The sequence below is a fragment of the Cherax quadricarinatus genome, chromosome 10 (assembly GCF_038502225.1).
Source record: "Cherax quadricarinatus isolate ZL_2023a chromosome 10, ASM3850222v1, whole genome shotgun sequence".
In the NCBI taxonomy this organism is placed as follows: domain Eukaryota; kingdom Metazoa; phylum Arthropoda; class Malacostraca; order Decapoda; family Parastacidae; genus Cherax; species Cherax quadricarinatus.
Window position 1 is genome coordinate 40,040,039 of NC_091301.1, and position 19,416 is coordinate 40,059,454.

At 42.9% G+C, this 19,416-nt stretch overlaps 1 protein-coding gene across 2 annotated transcripts in view; it reads left to right on the forward strand.

The window, feature by feature from the left end:
• LOC128688056 (uncharacterized) overlaps nucleotides 1-19,416 on the forward strand; it is an 84,053-nt gene that overhangs the window by 5,342 nt on the left and 59,295 nt on the right. The window contains exons 2-3 of one of the 2 annotated variants that reach the window (XM_070083791.1): nucleotides 15,682-15,894; nucleotides 16,043-16,117. In XM_070083791.1, coding sequence (XP_069939892.1) covers nucleotides 15,761-15,894; nucleotides 16,043-16,117 — 209 coding nt within the window. In that variant the 5' untranslated portion in view covers nucleotides 15,682-15,760. The remainder of the gene's footprint in view (nucleotides 1-15,681; nucleotides 15,895-16,042; nucleotides 16,118-19,416) is intronic. The other variant, XM_070083792.1, reaches the window with a different exon arrangement.

Consider the following 19,416-nt stretch of genomic DNA (forward strand, 5'->3'; position numbering starts at 1 on the left):
TCATTCACTACGAAAGCAAAAGACTTGGCAGACGATGCAACATCCTCCCAATGAAAAGCAGGGGTGTCAGTAGCACGTTAAGAGACCATACAATAAGTGTCAGGGGCCTGAGACTGTTCAACTGCCTCCCAGCATACATAAGGGGGATTACCAACAGACCCCTGGCAGTCTTCAAGCTGGCACTGGACAAGCACCTAAAGTCAGTTCCTGACCAGCCGGGCTGTGGCTCGTTTAGTTTAATATGTTTATTATGCACCCCATACCCATCCTGTGGGCGGTAGTCAAAAAATTACAGAGGTACATAATTGGTCCAGGGACTGGGCCTCAAAGTTTTGATAGCTGAGCAAGTTACAGAGGTAATGAATTCACAATTTACAAAGGTAATGAACTCACAATTTACAAAGGTAATGAACTCCAGGTAGGTCTAGTCACAATCATGACAAGTTACAAAGGTATTTACAGATTACAGAGGTACACAATGGGTCCAGGGACCGGGCTCCAAAGTTTTGATGGCTGAACTAGGTACAAGGTAATGAACTCACAAGTTACAAAGGTAATGAACTCACAAGTTACAAAGGTAATGAACTCACAAGTTACAAAGGTAATGAATACTGTAAGAATGGTTACTTACGTTTATACATGGCTGCAATCATGAACAAATTTTAGAGTAATGAGCAATTCACAGGCTCGTACGTTGGTTTGCGTGCAGCCAACAGTAACAGCCTGATTGATCAGGCTCTGATCCACCAGGAGGCCTGGTCACAGACCGGGCCGCGGGGGCGTTGACCCCCGGAACTCTCTCCAGGTAAACTCCAGGTATAGCATAGTGTTGGTGTAGTTAAGTTAGAAACATGAGGTTGTTTTTAATTATAGCTCCAAATCGATTGGCAGACAGGATACATTGCACTGGTTCAGGCGCTGAATTCCAGATCTTGGGGCCCTGTATGTGCATTGCACTTTTGCATAGGGTGAGGCGGACACAGGGGATGTCGAAGAGAGTGTTGTGCCTGTAGGTTCTGTTGTAGCAATCAAGGATAATTGAAGCTCTGTATTCAAACAGCATATAGTAGGTTTCGTCTATATCGATGGTGAGTTTGTTGGTCGTTATCCACGTAGATATTTTTGGCAGCTCATTCTTTACAGTGTCACTAAGTAAAGTCGGATTTGAGTGAAAGAAGATATAGGTAGTGTCATTGCGAATAGAACAAGGTTAAGGAGATGAGACGCGCTGAGGAGATCATTGATGTAAATGAGAGAGCAGAGGGCCTAGGGACACTCCTATTGCTACAGGCTGAGTAAATGAGTTACACCGTTTGTGGAGACATACTGGAATCTTTTACTAAGATTTTATTTATGCAGGAGTATGTCATCTGACCACATAATGTTCTAGTTTAAGATGCAGGATATTGTGGCTCACTGTATCGAATGCTTTCTGTAGGTCTATGAAGAGTTCAAGAGGATATTCATTTTATCTTCAAGCGCTGCATAAAGCACTAAAAGCATTTGTATAACTGCATCGTTCGTACTTTTTTTTCTGCCTAAACCCAAACTGGCAGGGGTTAAGTATGCTGTGAGATATTATGTAGGGGTAAACTCGCTTACGTATTTTTTCGAAGATTTTAGATACTAAAGGCAAGTTTGATACAGGCTTATAGTTATTCACTTCAGATGGATAGCCGCCTTTTAGGATCAGAGTAACCCTTGCTGTCTTGAGTGTGGATGGGAAAGTTGAAGTTTCCACTGATTTGTTGGAGTTACAATAATGGGTGACAGCACATGAGCTGCTCTTTTTGTACACTAGTGGTGGAAAATTGTTTAGGTTTCCTGTCTTGTTTTTTATTGATGAGTCAGGATTAGTTGAAGCTAGATATAGAGAATTTGGATAATTTCCGTGAAGGTAATCTTTCGCCAGAGTATTTGACGTAGGGATTTTGCTGTCTGGTTAGAAAGCATTTCTTCAGCATTGTATTAGTCAGGAAGTGGAACGACCTGGAGAGTGAAGTGCTAGAGGCAGGAGCCATACATAGCTTTAAGAAGTACGATAAGGCTCTCGAAACTAGGAGTGATTGAACCTAATGGCGACCACCGAAGAAGCAGGGCCAGGAGCTGAGATGCGACACCTGCAACCACATATAGGCGAGTACTTAGGTCTGGGGTCTACTTGTGGGGTCACACAAGGTTGAGAGATCCCTCATGGGAGGTTCTTAATGCTGGTGAGGGGGCTTTTTTTTCTTAGGAACTGGACCTATGCTTTCCTTCCTTGGATTGAACCTGAATGCCTCCAATTTGTCACCAGGTGATGCATGATCCCCTACGGGTTTAGCGCTTCCCCGCAATAAGTCAATTTTCACTTAACTGTTCTTTCTTTGTGGGCTGATAGGCAAACACTTCCTCACCTTCATTCAGCTCTAATCTTTTCTAAACTCGACTACGGTGACCAAATACTCATAAATTTTTCAGTCTTCTCTACTACTACTTCTACACTTGATCCCATTCATAATAAAGGGCTACGTTTGTCAAGGGACTTAACGATCTTCATCAGCCGAGATCCTGTATGAGACGAGCATCCCACCTTTATAAGATCGACGCGATGCCCATTGATGTTATATTATCCACTTCCATGACCTTCACGGCCTTTCCACGTACAGATAGCTAACTGATATTACTAAGGCTAGTTTAATCGTGTCGCCTCTATTACGCCTCCATCTCTTCGTATTTGCTCTCTCTTGGGTTCCCTTAATTTACCTCCCCTTTTCATTCACCCTATATCTTACTTTACCCTTCCTCCTTGGAAAGTTCCGACAGTTCATGTTTTCACTTCCCCACTTTCATTTGCTAAACGTCGCTTGTCTCAAACAACTTGACGTTCACTCTTGATCGCTTTCATTCTCACTCTCACGTTATTGTAGTGTACACTAATGGTTGTAAATCCCCAATGGTTTCAGGTATTCAGGTGTTTTTCTTGATCTAATAGCTAGACGCCATTTAAAAGAATCGACTACTATTTTCACAAGGGAGTTGTATGCAAGTCTCACTACTGTCATCCACACTGGGGCAATGTCTGTCTTGTTATGTGTAGATGTTTTAGATTCCCAAAGTGCGTTACAACCTATCCAGAAAGTAGCTTCCCTTCATTCCATCATCCTTCGTATACAGTTTTGGTTATGTTGCATTTCTAGTAAGTACAAAAGTTGTATTTTGCTGTCCCTAGACTTGCCTATGTTCAGGGCAATGAACATGTAAACTCAGCTACTGGGCCAGTTACTCAAGACCTCCAAATTTTGCACAGGGGTATTTCTTACTCCGTGTTTTTTTTTTCAGTATTCTTTCACTACTTTTGAACCGCTGGTAACAACGTTGGTCTACACTGGACTACAAATTCTTTTCTATCAAACCATGTTGAGGATTCTGGCTATCCTCTTCCATCCTACCTTTGTCGGGTTTGGAAACCACATTCTCGCTTATATATTGGACACGCAGTTCATTCACGGGCTGTGGTTAGTACGTCAGTTTACGTGCGGCCAGCAGTAACAGCCTGGTAGATCAGATCCTAATCCACCACGAGGCTTGGTCTCAGACCGAGCCGCGGGGGCGCTGATTCCCGAAACCCTCTCCAGGTATACAGATTTAAGTTACCCATTAATCATCTCAATAATCATCTCCAGGTATGATCAATTTATTTCAAATGGGAAAATTCCGGTGATATAAATTGTGCCCAAAATTCTAGGGACCTCAAAAATGGCCCAAGTTGACCTGGTTAAAGCTACATCAGAAAAAAAAAACAGATTTATGCTGTGTGTGAACGGTATATAAAAACTTCGTGTTGTGTGCAGGGCATTGTTGGAGCCAGTGAAATCCATTTACATTTGTTTACATATGTTTGCATTTGTGTTTGTGTCTGTTTAGTGTAACTGAACAATATTAATGAACTATGTGAAGAATATAGGTTTAAAACATATCACCCATAAACAATGATCAGAACAAACTAGTAAACTTCGCAAAAATATATTAGAACGGCAACTTTGACGGGCAAGCACTTGTGTTCCTATAATACGACCACCAATGTCATCTTCAGACCTTCATATCTCCTTAAATAATAATCAAATTTCACTCATTCATTCCTTATTTCAATTCTAAAATCAGAGAGAGTTTTCCTTGGCATGACATAATTTTTACATATTTTTTTTTTTGAAAATCGCCGACTGAGAGTCCTTTCTTTTTTTTTTTTTTAACTCCTCAATATAAACGCCCCTACCTCTCGCTCACTCTTAACATTCGCACATTTCTACTTTTGTACATCCCTTCCCACAGAGCTGGATGACCCTTTCAGGTTTAGAACTTGATTTAATATAATTCACTCGGTTTTTATTAAAAGTATCTGATGCTTGACCATGGATGCTAATGCACTCACCTAAATGTGTTCAGTGTGTTTTATGTAGAGGTTATATACCAGTGTTCAGTGTGCTCTATTGCAGCAGAGGTTATACACCAGTGTTCAGTGTGCTCTATTGCAGCAGAGGTTATACACCAGTGTTCAGTGTGCTTTATTGCAGCAGATGTCATGCACCAGTGTTCAGTGTGCTTTATTGCAGCAAATGTCATGCACCAGTGTTCACTTTGCTTTATTGCAGCAGATGTCATGCACCAGTGTTCTGTGTACTTTATTGCGGCAGAGGCCATGCACCAGTGTTCAGTGTGCTTATTACAACCCAGGATTTCAAATGGCATGTTATCCTGGGTGTAAAGGGAGCAAAATAAACACAGAAAAACTTTTGACTTATATTATCTATTACAACCCAGGAATCCAAATGGCCTGTTATCTCGGGTGTAATGGGAGCAAAATAAACACAGCAGAAAAAGTTTAGACTTATATTATCCTTCACCAATTTAGAACAGCAATATGTACACTATGTACAGTGATAAGTATAGTGCACTCCACGGTAAGCAAGGCAGAATAGAAGCCACAAGATAGCAGACCGTGCTTCAACCAGCTCTAGAATGGGAATGACAAGGGTAAACAGGAGAGCGGTACCCACATAACCTCTGCGATTGCCAAAACCATCTTCTTATTGGCTAGAACCTGGTCACTTAGCAACCTGGTTCGCTGGTTGGGGGAGACAGCCTGTAAATGAGGGTGTGTACATGCGCCGAATAAAGGTTACGTACTCTTTGCATGCCACACCCCCACCCCGAGAAGGCTCAGGATTAGGCTGCCACCTCCCAGTGGTAACCGTGCCGCCATGGCACAAAATAATGGGACCGCCTTTCCTCTCCACCATCCAACTCTTAGATAGAGCTCAGCTTTTCTCGTGACCAAAAGCCAAACCCTAAACTTAGAGTGAGACAGCAGTCAGACAGGCTAGCATAGGTCCAAGATACAGGCGGACGGTAGCCCGCATCCCCTCACTAAAAAAAAAAAAAAACCCACACCAGGGGATAAAAAAAAAGAGCGTGAAAAGTGGTTACCACAAATAACATCCTAACCTAAATAAATAAAAATATTAGACTCTAGATAAAGAGTCCGCCAACAGATTTTCTTTGCCGGCAATATATTTAATTCTGAGTGAGTATGGTTGCAGTCTTAGCGTCCAGCGCATGAGCCTTGTGTTGTGGTTCTTCATGGCTTCGAGATATACTAGAGGATTGTGATCACTGTAGACTGTGACCACCTGCGATGTCTGGCCCACATAAACATCGAAATGCTCCAAAGCCAGTACCAGCACGAGGGCTTCTTTTTCAATGGTAGAGTAAGCCCTCTGATGTGGCTGGAACTTGGCTGAAAAGTATGCTACAGGCTGCAACTCCTCGTTCCCAATTTGTAATAGTACTGCCCCAACCCCAGACTCACAAGCATCAATCTGTAATGAAAAAGGTTTGGAGAAGTCTGGAGACAAGAGAATGGGTGCAGTACACAATAATCTTTTTGCTTTATTAAAAGCAGTGTTACAGTCTGAGGTCCAATTAAAGGGAACTTTGTGACTGGTAAGAGAGGTAAGAGGGGTTACAATATCTGAGAAATTCTTACAGAATCTTCTGTAAAATCCTATCATGCCTAGGAAACGTTGAAGAGATTTCCTATCATGAGGAACTGGATAATCTTTAATAGCAAGAACTTTAGCAAGTTTAGGTGCAACTTTACCACTACCTACTTCATGGCCTAGAAAAGTGATAGTGGCCTGGCCAAAGGAAGATTTAGATAAATTAACTGTTAAATGGGAACTCTTGAAGGTCTCAAAAAGAGCCTTAAGTCTAAGTAGGTGTTGATCCCAAGTATCAGACACCACAACAATATCATCTAGGTACGCTGCCGTGCCTTCAAGTCCTTTAATAGCCTGATGGATAAGTTTCTGGAATGAAGAGGGGGAATTTTTCATTCTGAAGGGGGTAACTGTGTATTGATAATGACCTGGAATTACGAAGGCAGAGATTTCCTTCGTCTTATCCATCAAAGGTACCTGATAGTAGCCTTTAAGGAGATCTAACTTGGACACAAAAGTAGCCTTACCCACAAAGTCAATTACGTCATCCAGACGAGGAAGAGGGTAAGCATCTGTAATTGTGACCTCGTTCACCTTACGGTAGTCTGTACACATACGAAACCCTCCATCAGCCTTCTTCACAAGGATGCACGGTGAAGCCCATGGACTAGATGACTCCTCCACTAAACCATGCTTTAACAAAAATTCTACTTCCTGCTGAAGTAGCCTTTGCTTTTCAGGATTAGCTCTGTAGGGGGAGAGTTTAATTGGTTTAGAGTTTCCCACATCTACGTCATGATAACCTAACGTACATTTTTTCGGCACATCCGAAAAAATATTAGGATATGACTGTAGAAGCTCCATTAAATTTGTTGCTTGCTTTTCAGATAATCCCTCCATTAAAGGGCTAGGATCCTTGAGGAGGACAGAATTTGAAAGTTTAATATTAATTTCAGAGATTGGGTGCAAAGAATCAGAGTCGTCCTCAGAGGTAGGGAACAGAGTCATTACTGGGACTTTATCTGGTGTATGATGAAACTTTAATTGATTGATGTGGTAAGTTTTAGTTTTTGAGGTCTTATCAATGGGAGCTACCACATAATTTACATCAGATAATCTACTTACAATCTGCATAGCTTTCAAGGTGTGGCCAGGTATAGGTTCCTGCACCAACACCTTGTCTCCTGGATGGAAGGAGCGGAATTGTGCACTTCTGTCATACCTCTGTTTCATCTTACTTTGAGCTGTCTTTAAGTTAGCCTTGGCTAACTGACGTGCCACCTGCAACCTTGAAGACGGGTTGTAGAGTGTTGAGCTAACGTCTTCTCCCATCCATCCTTCTTTGAGCACCCGAAGAGGACCTAGTACATTGTGCCCAAAGATCAGCTCAAACGGACTATACCCTGTAGACTCTTGCACCGTCTCTCGTACTGAGAACAGCAACAAAGGTAGTGATTCATCCCAGTCTGTAGGAAAGTGCATGCAAAAAGTTCTCATCATTGTTTTTATGTCTGATGGAATCTTTCCAAGGCGCCTTGGGACTGAGGATGATAGGCAGTGGATAAGTTGTGGATTATCCCTAACCTAGTTAATACTTCCCTAAATGCTTTGGCAGTGAAGTTAGTACCTTGATCACTTTGAATAGTTTTAGGAATGCCAAAACAAGAAATGAATTTGGTTAAAGCTTTGAGAATAGCTTTAGTATTAATACTACGCATGGGAATTGCTTCAGGATATCTGGTTACTTTATCCATAATCGTAAATAAATATTGATTTCCAGACTTTTACCTAGGTAGTGGACCTACACAATCTATAATTAAGTCTGCAAAAGGTTCTCCATCAGCAGGTATAGGTTGGAGAGGTGCAGGTTTAATGGAATGTCCAGGTTTCCCTACTTGCTGACATTCTCGGCAACACCTAATATGATTCTTCACATCTTTCTTTAATTTTGGCCAATAAAATTCTTTTGTGATTCTATACAAGGTTTTTGTAATTCCTAAGTGACCTCCTAATGAAGTATTATGAGCTATATGTAATATTTGAGGTCTGAACTTGGTTGGAACCACTAACCTGTCATACAATTGCCGGCCCTCTATCTCCTTACCAGTCTCAGTGCAGATCAAATAATCGTTTTTAACTTCATACTTGACCGGATGACCCAAAGAGGATTTACCCATGGCTGCCTCAAAAGCGAATTTTAAAGAAGGGTCCTTTCGTTGTTCCTCCTGGAAGGACAGTCCCTCGGGCATGGAAACAGAGACATCTGGCAATCCTGCAACCTGGGAATAGGAAGGCTTGATCGGGGTCTGTTCACTTGATTTACGAGGCTCCGGCCGGTGTGCCTCATAAAACAACGTGGCTATTCCGAGATCAGAGTCGTCCAAGGATAGGTCAACATTCTCTCCAGACAACCCTTGGGATGTTGCCCGAGTTATGGCCAACACCGGAGAAGAATTACTCATTATAGGTTCGGACATGAACTAACAGTAGTAATGTTATTACCCGGTAATAACATGGCATCTTTCATGGGAAATCCTTTTGAGACACCTACAGTCAAGTACCCAGTGTAATATTTGCACTGTACATAAATTTTATGCAAAGTAACAGAATATATAGCTCCTCCAAATGCTTCCAATAAAACAGAGGAATTCAAGGAAGTATTCTCTGAAAGGGGTAATATTCCTTCTCTTACAAGTGAGCAATATGCTCCAGTATCTCTAAAGGTCTTTACTTTAGTTGTTTCTGAGTTTTCCTGAAGGGAAATAAGACTCTTGCAATAATAAGGGGCCATACCTTCTTCTACTTCTCTAGGGGACATGTTACTAGGGATATTAGAGATTTTCTCAATGGGTTGGGGTTTATGGGGGCAGTTGGGACGGATGTGACCTACTTTGTTACAGAGGAAGCAGACGACAGGCTTGCCCTTTACTCCCTGCTGACGTTGCAAATCGTGTTGTTCTGGCTGGTGTCTCTCTGGATACTGTTGTCGAGATGCACCATGAATAGTTTGCCTCTCCACAGGTGGATCATATGTTGAGAAGCGTGGCTCACCAGGTGACTTAGTTGGCTGACGTAGACGTTCTCCCTCCGGCTGGCACTTCATTCTACAAGGTTGACGATCTCTGCTCATGCCAGGCTGTTGAAAAGAGAGACGGGACCGCTCGGACAAGAAGCAGTTAGTTTCGAAGGTATCAGCCAACCTGGCTGCCTCCAATGCAGTGGTTAAGTCACGATCCTGCAGAAATACTCGAACCTCTGGTCCCACAGACTCCATCAGGTTATCAATCAGAATAAGCTGTACCAGCTCCTCAAAGGTAGAGACACCACTTGCTTTATACCAGCTGATAAAAGCTTTGGTTTGCTGTCTCACAAAGTCCACTAGGGATTGACCAAGCTGCCGCCTGCTTAATTTAAAAATCTTTCTATATTTGGCTGGGATACATGTATATGCTCCCAACACTGTGGTCTTCACTACTTGATAATCAGAAAATTCAGCGTCATTTAATACTGACGTAAATTCCTGTGCCTTACCCAACAATGCTGTATGAACCAACGATGCCCAATGCTGTTCCGGCCACCTCAAGGCTCGAGCCTGATTTTCGAAGCTTTCGAAAAATTGTTCTGGCTCGGCCTCATTGAAGCGGAGAACAAGCTGTACTGCTTTTTGTAAACTAAAATTTACAGAATGCGAAAACTGCCTCCTTTCTCTTTCTCTATCAAATTCTTCCATTGCGAATGCTCTCTTTTCCCTAGTTTGCTCAAGATTGATTTTTGATAGCTCAAGTACCAACGACGCTGATTCACCTTGAGACAACCCAGCTGCACTATACTGACCATTTTGCTCCGTAGGTGTATCATCTTCCTCGTGCGAGAACATAGGAGTTTTTGCCCTAGCTCCCGTAGAGGGAGGAGTCCGATGTGCCATCTCTTCTTCTATAAGTTTGTCAGCAATCAGTGAACGCAGTTGTGCAGCTGTGAGAGTGCGTGTGTATTTAATGCCAATGGAACGAGCAATTTGCCAACAATGCTGTAGGGACAATTTAGGTAGGTTATGCAAAGTATATGCCGACACCAGACGTCTGACTCATCTAGGTGGCATAAGTTATTCGCTATGCACAGTACGATTGCAGAATACCCCAACGTAACACGTTAATTTGCAGAACACGCTTAGCTATGCACAGTACGATTGCAGAATACGCATACAAGCAAAGCAGACTGCAAAATTCTCCACACCGAACAGGCTAGTAACAACTCACACGCAAAATTTGTAAAGCAATGCCAGACATCCACACTGTTCTATAAGATTGACCGTAGTGAAGCGAGCACACCAAACAAGCTAGTAGCGAGCTGTTGAACGATCACACAATAGCAAGGCTGACCATAAAGCAACTGACACGCAAAATTTTTAAAGCAATGCCAGACAGCAAGCTGCACAATGTTCCTGCTACGAGCTTCACCCTAAGCTCAACCATTTCTCTAAGTCCAGCTCCAGCTCCCAGACAGGCCCCCATATTACAACCCAGGAATCCAAATGGCCTGTTATCCCGGGTGTAACGGGAACAAAATAAACACAGCAGAAAAAGTTTAGACTTAAATTATCCTTCACCAATTTAGAACAGCAATATGTACACTATGTACAGTGATAAGTATAGTGCACTCCACGGTAAGCAAGGCAGAATAGAAGCCACAAGATAGCAGACCGTGCTTCAACCAGCTCTAGAATGGGAATGACAAGGGCAGACAGGAGAGTGTTACCCACATAACCTCTGCAATTGCCAAAACCATCTTCTTATTGGCTAGAACCTGGTCACTAGTTGAACGACGGGGCCCCATCATCAACTCTTAGCAACCTGGTTCGCTGGATGGGGGAGATAGCCTGTAAATGAGGGTGTGTACATGCGCCAAATAAAGGTTACGTACTCTTTGTATGCATCATTATCCTTCACCAATTTAGAACAGAAGTATGTACACTATATACACTATGTACAGGAATAGGTATTAGTGCACTCCACGGTAAGCAAGGCAGAATAGAAGCCACTAGAGAGCAGACCGTGCTTCAACCAGCTCTAGAATGGGAATGACAAGGGCAGACAGGAGAGTGGTACCCACATAACCTCTGCGATTGCCAAAACCATCTTCTTATTGGCTGGAACCTGGTTACTGGTTGAACAACGGGGCCCCATCGTCAACCCTCAGTTACCTGGTTTGCTGGTTGGGGGAGATAGCCTGTAAATGAGGGTGTGTACATGCACCGAATAAAGGTTACGTACTCTTTGCATGCCACACCCCCACCCCGAGAAGGCTCAGGATTAGGCTGCCACCTCCCAGTGGTAATGGTGCCGCCATGGCACAAAATAATGGGACCGCATTTCCTCTCAACCATCCAACTCTTAGATAGAGCTCAGCTTTTTTCGTGACAAAATGCCAAACCCTAAACTCAGAGCGAGACAGCAGACAGTCGGGCTAGCTTAGGTCCAAGACACAGGCGGACGGTAGCCTGCATCCCCTCACTAAAAAAAAATCCCACACTAGGGGATAAAAAAAAAAGAGCTTGAAAGGGGTTAACGCAAGTAACCTAACACATCCTAACCTAATATATAATTATTATAAATAATATTGTTAGACTCTTGATAAAGAGTCTGCCAACATATTTTCTTTGCCGGCAATATGTACAATTTTAAAAAAAATAGGGTTGCAGTCTTAATGTCCATCTCATGAGCCTTGTGTTGTGGTTCTTCATGGTTTGGAGATATACTAGAGGATTGTGGTCACTGTAGACAGTGACCACCTGCGAAGTTTGTCCCACGTATACATCAAAGTGCTCCAAAGCCAGTACCAGCACGAGGGCTTCTTTTTCAATGGTAGAGTAAGCTCTCTGATGCGGCTGGAACTTGACTGACAAGTAGGCTACAGGCTGCAACTGTGCTTTATTGCAGCAGAAGTCATGCACCAGTGTTCAGTGTGCTTTATTGCAGCAGAGGTTATGCCACAATAAAGCACAGGCTTCACTGGTATCCTGCCCCACACATTGTTGGTGCTGCGAGGCGCTAACAATGCCACGACCACAACTGCCTGCAGGGCTGCTGTAGCATTATTTTAATCCATTTATCCGGTTGAACTGGACAGCATAACAGGCTGATATTGTATACTTGGTGACTCGTATATCAGAGTCTTGCTTTTGTCATTTTCCTCCCTCGATGTGTTGCTTGTCCATTCTTTATGTCTCTCGTATCCCCTCGTTCTTTGTAGCCCCTTTGTTACACAGTTTAACTATGCCACTTAGCTAGCAGCACAAAGATTTCTTGTAACGTGCAACAAAAAACAGTATCACAAATGTTCTCTGGGAATGTTACAAAGGCATTTTGCAGGTATGACAAAGGTTCTCCGCGTAAAAGATATTGAGAGCAGAAATCTGATCGTCGGAGTTTAATAGATTAAAGGCGACCAAATGAACTTAAGCCTCATGACTCTTGACCTTAACCAGTGTGGAAAAACCCACGAATGTAGCAGTGTGAAGGAAGGGGGGGGGAGTAATGTGCTAACGTTGCAGTGTTGGGATAATGTATTGTGTGGAGGTACTAGTGTGAGGGAAGGTATTGTGTGGAGGTACTAGTGTGAGGGAAGGTATTGTGTGGAGGTACTAGTGTGAGGGAAGGTATTGTGTGGAGGTACTAGTGTGAGGGAAGGTATTGTGTGGAGGTACTAGTGTGAGAGATGGTATTGTGTGGAGGTACTGGTGTGAGGGAAGGTATTGTGTGGAGGTACTAGTGTGAGGGAAGTTATTGTGCCGAGGTACTAATGTGAGGGAAGGTATTGTGTGGAGGTATTAGTTTGAGGGAAGGTATTGTGCCGAGGTACTAATGTGAGGGAAGGTATTGTCTGAAGGTACTAATATGAGGGAAGGTATTGTGTGGAGGTATCAGTGTGAGGGAAGGTATTGTGTGGAGGTACTAGTGTGACGGAAAGTATTGCGTCGAGGTACCATTGTGAGGGAAGGTATTGTGTCAAGGTACCAACGTGAAGGTATTGTGTGAATACATTGTGTGAAGGTAACATTGTGGAAGATACCATGTAAAGATACCAGTCTGTGTAAGGGGAAGGTATTGTGGGAAAGTACCAGTGTGAGGAGAGGGTATTGTATGAAAGTACCAGTACGTGTTGGTTAAGCAGTGTGGTAGTTTGTGTGTAGGTAGTAGTGTATGTGTGTTGGTGGTATTGGGTAACTTATACACACTTGTTTTTACTGTGGCTGCACGAGTCTAGTTTCAGTTCCTGGCCTGCTTTTTAACCTGCTGTATGCTGGTCTCGTGGGCCCTGTCATAATTATTCTTAAAGTTGTGTTTGGCACCATCATCATTAATTCTTCATCCGGTCATCCCACTACCTGACCACCTTAAGGCTGATACCTCTCTGACTAATCTGTGCTTTTAACTTCAAATAATACTATCGAGTACCCATTTTTCACCTCAAGAGGAGTATATTTCCTCAAATTCACTTCATTAATTTCTCTGACTATTCTATATATCGATATCATATCTCAACTAGATATTCTGTCTTTTAATGTTGTCATGTTCCTTTAATCCCTCCCAGTAGTTTATTTCTTTAGTTCCAGGATTAGTCTTGTGAACCTTACCAGTTTCTTGATATATTTTATCAGGAGTGACATCTTTACTGGTGTTGAATATTCAAAGATGTTCTATATTCGGTCTTTAATGACACTCTGCTGAAATTCCTGAAAGCTAATCTTGGGTTCGCCAGTCACATATTCACAATGGCTATATGATCGGTACCATGCTCACCCCCTACAGTCTACAACCTGTTTTCCTAGTCCATATTCAGTTTCCAGACTTATCAGTTTCCAGATTTCCATAACCTTTCATTTGCTAGGTTAACTTACAGTAGACACTTATCAGACAAATCTTTAAGCTTGTTTGAGTCTATTAGTAGCCTCTCCTAGTCCTCGCTATTTTTTTTCTCTCCAGTAATTTCATATGAGGAGAAATGTTGCATCAGACTGTCTTCTGGTACGTCATTCTCAAATACCAGAAACAGTATCGGTCCCAATACTGATCTTTGAGGAACCATATTTGTTACGGAGTCACTCTGTCCTCCTGTTATGTACTCTTTGAGCCACTGTAGTGCATCTGTTGTTATTCCTTCCCGCTTAACAAGTTTTTTTTCTTTTGGATGTCAGTGTCAGTTTTCTGCAGTCTGATCATGTTTGTCACGTGTCACTCTCTCCTGCCTCATTTCTGTTACTTTATCGTAGAAATCCAGAAGATTTTTGAGACAGGATTAATACATTTACACGAGTGTTCGTTGTTTTTAAATCACTTCTCTAAGTGCTTCATTATTCTTCAGATTATTTTTTCCATTATAGACCTATAGTTTAACGCATCTTCTGTCTATTTTTTTAAATATTTAAATTTCAATCGCTATCTTTCGCAATCTCTGGAAACTGTTCAGTACTCACTGACTTGTACAGTTTATTTAACAGATCAAATATTTTCTGCTTCCTCTCGCAGAATCTATGGTGGCACTACTGTACCGATCCCAATTCTTTTGGAAGTATCTAGCTCACTCAAAAGTTCCTTTATCTTTTCCCATGTTGTGTGAATGGTGTCTATACCCATCAGTGCACCCATTCTATTCGACTCTCTGGTGTTGCCCCATTTTCCATTGAGAACACCTTTTCTCCGACTTCCATTTTTTTGTGAGCTCCTATACTTCGGTGTTATTACGTGGTCTGTTTCCATAGTCTTCTGCTTGGAGAGGTAGTGATTTGGCTTTGGTGGCTGTTATATTCAAATTATTATTCAAACTCTCACCAAAGTGAATTCGTTATTGGCTCTTTTGATGACTTCTCCGTTTTCTTGTGTCCTGGAGGAAGTATACCTGGAGATTGTTCGGGGAGTCAAAGCCCCCGCGGCCGGCCCATCACCAGGCCTCGCATTCTTTAGATTTTTCTCACTCTTGGATTTCTAGTTTTTCTTCTCTGCATCCTTGGTTGAACTACAGCATCAGTTTGCTTTTAAGATTGCCTCATCTTCTCCTGAGCATTAATTCGTTCTCCATCCCCTGGCAATTTCATGCTAAGTACTTCATCTCATTCGGTGGCTTTCCTTTCCCCCTCATTATTGTGTGAAAGTACCAGCGCAGTGGGGGGAGGGGTTAATAGAAGTGGAAAATGTGCTCTGAAATGGAATCGCCTGTCTTGCGTTGCCAGATATTAGCCGTCTGTATTTTATTTCGTTACTGTCGAGTAATCGTACGGAAGCAAGCACAAGGACATATGTAATAAAAAAAAGTTTCGGTCCTTGGACCTTTATAACTTCTAACACATACAACCAAAACGTTTTCTAATATGTCCTAATGTTTGTTCACGTTTCTTTTTAAAGAAATTTGTTGGTATCAGTTACCAAGGTTATACCAGTCGTACGTAAGTATATGTTATTATACGTTAACCTAACCTAACCTTGTATATCCGAAAAAAAAATCACAGGTGGTGAGATTCGAAGTGGGTAAAACCAAACAATCGGCAGTTCAAAAGAAACTGAACACTAACTAGAGGACAGGTTTCATTGTCAGATTAACACACCTGACGCAATACAAGCGAGAGACGCAGTGCATGAGAAGTAAGTCATCAGTTAAACCAATATATATAAGTAGCAGCATCTTGTCTCCACCGTCTCTCTCTTTCCAGGCTAGAAGAACGCTAGGTTTTAGAGAGGACGATACAAGGTTTGAGACGACAACTTGAAAGACCACAGTCTGAGGTTAGGATGACGACGTCCTCAGACTTGGCATCGTGTGCGTCAATGAAGGTACTGAACCTGAAGCAGGATCCCGGTTTGAAGGACGCCATGGACGCCGATGCTCTCTCACTCTCCAGGCTTCTTCAGACCTCCATGTTGAGGTAGTGTCTAGATGAATTTTGCAAACATACTTTCTCTATCATTCTCTATTTTTTAACAGTAAATTGTTCGACTGAATAGCTTCTCCGGAGTGCTGCTTACATGTCTATCATTGGTAAAGTATCATTACAGGCTTTGCTGTCTCCATAGGATGACCGGAGAGTTCCTGAACGAGGTGGCTGGCACTGTTGACTACTTGGCATTTAGGCTCTCGCAGGATTACAGGTGATATTATCTCCATTGTTTTAATGTGGCATTTCTCAAATTGTTTAGGTTGTGCACCCCGAGGAACCAGCTTGTTTTACCCCTGCACCTCAAGTATTGACACGTTTCTTTAATGCTGGTCGTCCCAACACGTTTCTCTCCTAATGCTGGTGGCATCATGCGTTTCTCCTCACAATGCTTGTAGCGCAATCACGTTTCATTTTCCTTATAATGCATGTGGTCCCGATACGTTTCCCCTTATAATGACATACTACTATACTTAAGCGCTGCCCAGGAGTTTTACGACTCACTTGCCGCGAGTTCAATCCCCACCCGCAGTGTGGTTTGTTTATATTACTATATAGATATCCCCTTGTTATACAGAGCATTTCGGGCAAATTAGGTTAATTCTGTCCCCAGGATGCGACCCACACCAGTCAGCTAAAACCTGGGTACCTATTTATTGCTAGGTGAAAAGGGACAGCAGGTGCCTTTAAGGAAACACGCCCAAATATGTCCACCCGCACCGGGGATCGAACTACGGACCTCAGTGTGAGAGCTGAGTGCGCTACCAACTGTGCCAAAGCACGTTTCCATCCTTAAAATGTTGGTGGCACCAACACGATTTCTCTCCTCCTTACATTGCTGTTGCAGGAACAGGTTTACACTCTTTTACAGCTGAAGTTACCAGCACATTTCCCTTCTTTTAATGCTGATGGCATCAACACATTTCCCCCCTTTACACTGTGTTGACCACAATCCTTTCACTCCTTATGATACTGTCGGCAGCAATATTTTTTTCCCCCTTACACTGAATGTGGCCCTCAACATGTTTCTTTTCTTGTAATGCTGGACGTCCTAACACATTTCCCTGGCCCCATCAAATTTCTCTACTCTCACCGCTAGTGACTCTAACACGTTTCCATCCTTCTAATGCTGGTGGTCCTCCACGTTTCAATTCTTGCACTGCTGGGTGATTTAACACGTTTCCCTTTTATAGTGTTTCCCCAACTCTGTGTTGGCAGTGAGTATGGTATTAAATGTGTCAGCAAAGTCAGTCTTGTATCCATTAACCATTGTCAAGGAGGCTTGTACGGCAGAGGTTATAAGGCAGGTTTTGTGGTCGACAGAGTAGGACAGGGACGGGGATTTGTGGACTCTGGATGCTGGGTTGGTCAGTGTGCTGTGTGTGTGTGGTGTTGAGGCACGTTAAGGTCTTGAAATTTGGTATATGAAAAGGATTAAGCGTGCTAGGAGGAGAGTTCCTGGAGTTGGTGTAGTGTTGTGCTGTACTCGGTTTGGTTATGTGCAAGTTTCCTGGATGGAGGGTCTGGGCGCTCAGTAGAGGGAAAAAAGAGAGTAGTAGACAGTAGACAGAGATAGACGAACACAATATGAAATATACACAAATACATGGCATACTCACAAATTTGTGCAGTGCTAGACTGTTGATGACTGACTTCGAGTAGTATAACAGCCAGAGTGATCTCCGAGCGTTTGACAAACACCGTCGTAATGTCAGAAATTGAATAATGTCCTTTCATACTAAACATGTGCACTCTCCTAATTTTAGTTGCAGGGGTCGATTCATAGCTCCTGGCCCAGCCTCTTCCCTTGTCGTTACTAGATCCTTTTTCTCCCTGCTCGATGAGTTTCATCATACCTCTTCTTAAAGCTATGTATGGATCCTCCCTCCATTACATCTCTCCAAACTATTCCACTTCCTGATAACTCTATGTTTGAAGAAATATTTCCTAACATCCTTGTGACTCGTCTGAATCTTCAACTTCCAATTGTCATCCCTTGTTACTGTGTCCCATCTCTGAAACATCCTGTCCCTTTCCACCTTGTTAATTCCTTTCACTATTTCATATGTCGCTATCATGTCTTCCCTATCCCTCCTGTCCTCCAGTGTCGTCAGATCAATTTTCCATAGCCTCTCCTCGTAGGACATGCCCCTTAGCTCCGGGACTAAGGTTGTTGCAAACCTTTGCACTTTCTCTAATTTCTTGAAGTGCTTGATCAGCTGTGGGTTCCAAACTGGTGCTGTATACTCCAATATGAGTCTGACGTACATGGTGTATGGAGTCTTGAACGATTCCTTATTGAGGTGTCGGAACTTTATTCTTAGGTTTGCCAGGCGCCCATATGCTGCAGCACTTATTTGGTTGATGTCCACCTCACATGTGCTCTGTATTATATTCACCCCAAGAGGTTTGCAGTCTTTGGCCCCCTAGCCTGTACTCTGTCTGCAGTCTTCTTCACCTTTCCCGATCTTCATGACTTTGCACTTGGTGGGGTTAAACTCCAGGTGCCAGTTGCTGGACCAGGCTTGCAACCTGTCCAGATCTCTTTGTAGTCCTGTCTGATCCTCATCTGATTGAATTCTCCTTATTAGCTTCACATCGTCAATAAACAGGGACACTTCTGAATCTGTCCCTTCCGTCATGTCATTCACATATATCAGAAACAGCATCGGTCCTAAGACTGACACCTGTGGAACCCCGCTCGTCAGGTAATCTTCGATCCATGGCAGTGCCTTTCCTGTTATACCTGCCTGATCATCCAACTTCTGCACTAGTCTCTGCGTGGAACTGTGTCGAAAGCCTTCCTGCAGTCCAAGAAAATGCAATCTACCCACCCTTCTCCCTCTCGTCTTACTTCCGTCACCTTGTTGTAAAACTCCATTAGGTTTGTGACACAGGATTTTCCTTGCCTGAAACCATGCTGGTTGTCATTTATAATTTCGTTCCTTTCTAGATGTTCCGCCACTTTTCCTGATCTTCTCCTCTTTGACTTTGCAGTGTGTAGCACTATAGACCTCGGCACCACTGGTATATACAGGCCTTCAAGTGATGCGAGCACGTTCCTGAGGGAACAACAGAGGAGCGTCCTCCCTATAAGACACAGTTTGCATTCTTTTTCAATCTGTTTAAATAACCAACAAGTAAATATAAAGCTTTTATTAACCTGAGTCATATCACTTTTTATTAAAGTGTGAACCGTGGAGGCTAGAGCCTCCGTGAGGGACTTAATTAACCATATGACTATACAGCGCTGCAGGGTAGGGAAGGAAGCAAGGGAATTGGATGGCAGAAGGGAGGGGGGATGATCAGCAGGTTACAGAAAACAGCGGGGCAGGGGATAGTACGGGGGTAGAGGGTAGCAAGAGATTGAAGTAGAAAGGGCTGAAGGTATCAGAATTTGTGAAGTCAGTCGTTGTCAAAAAGTCAATGAGAGAGTCCGGATGAAAGGTGGGTCCATCAGCGAGAAGGGAAGGTAAAGAGAGAGCAGCGGAGCGAAGACGACGACAGAGGTAA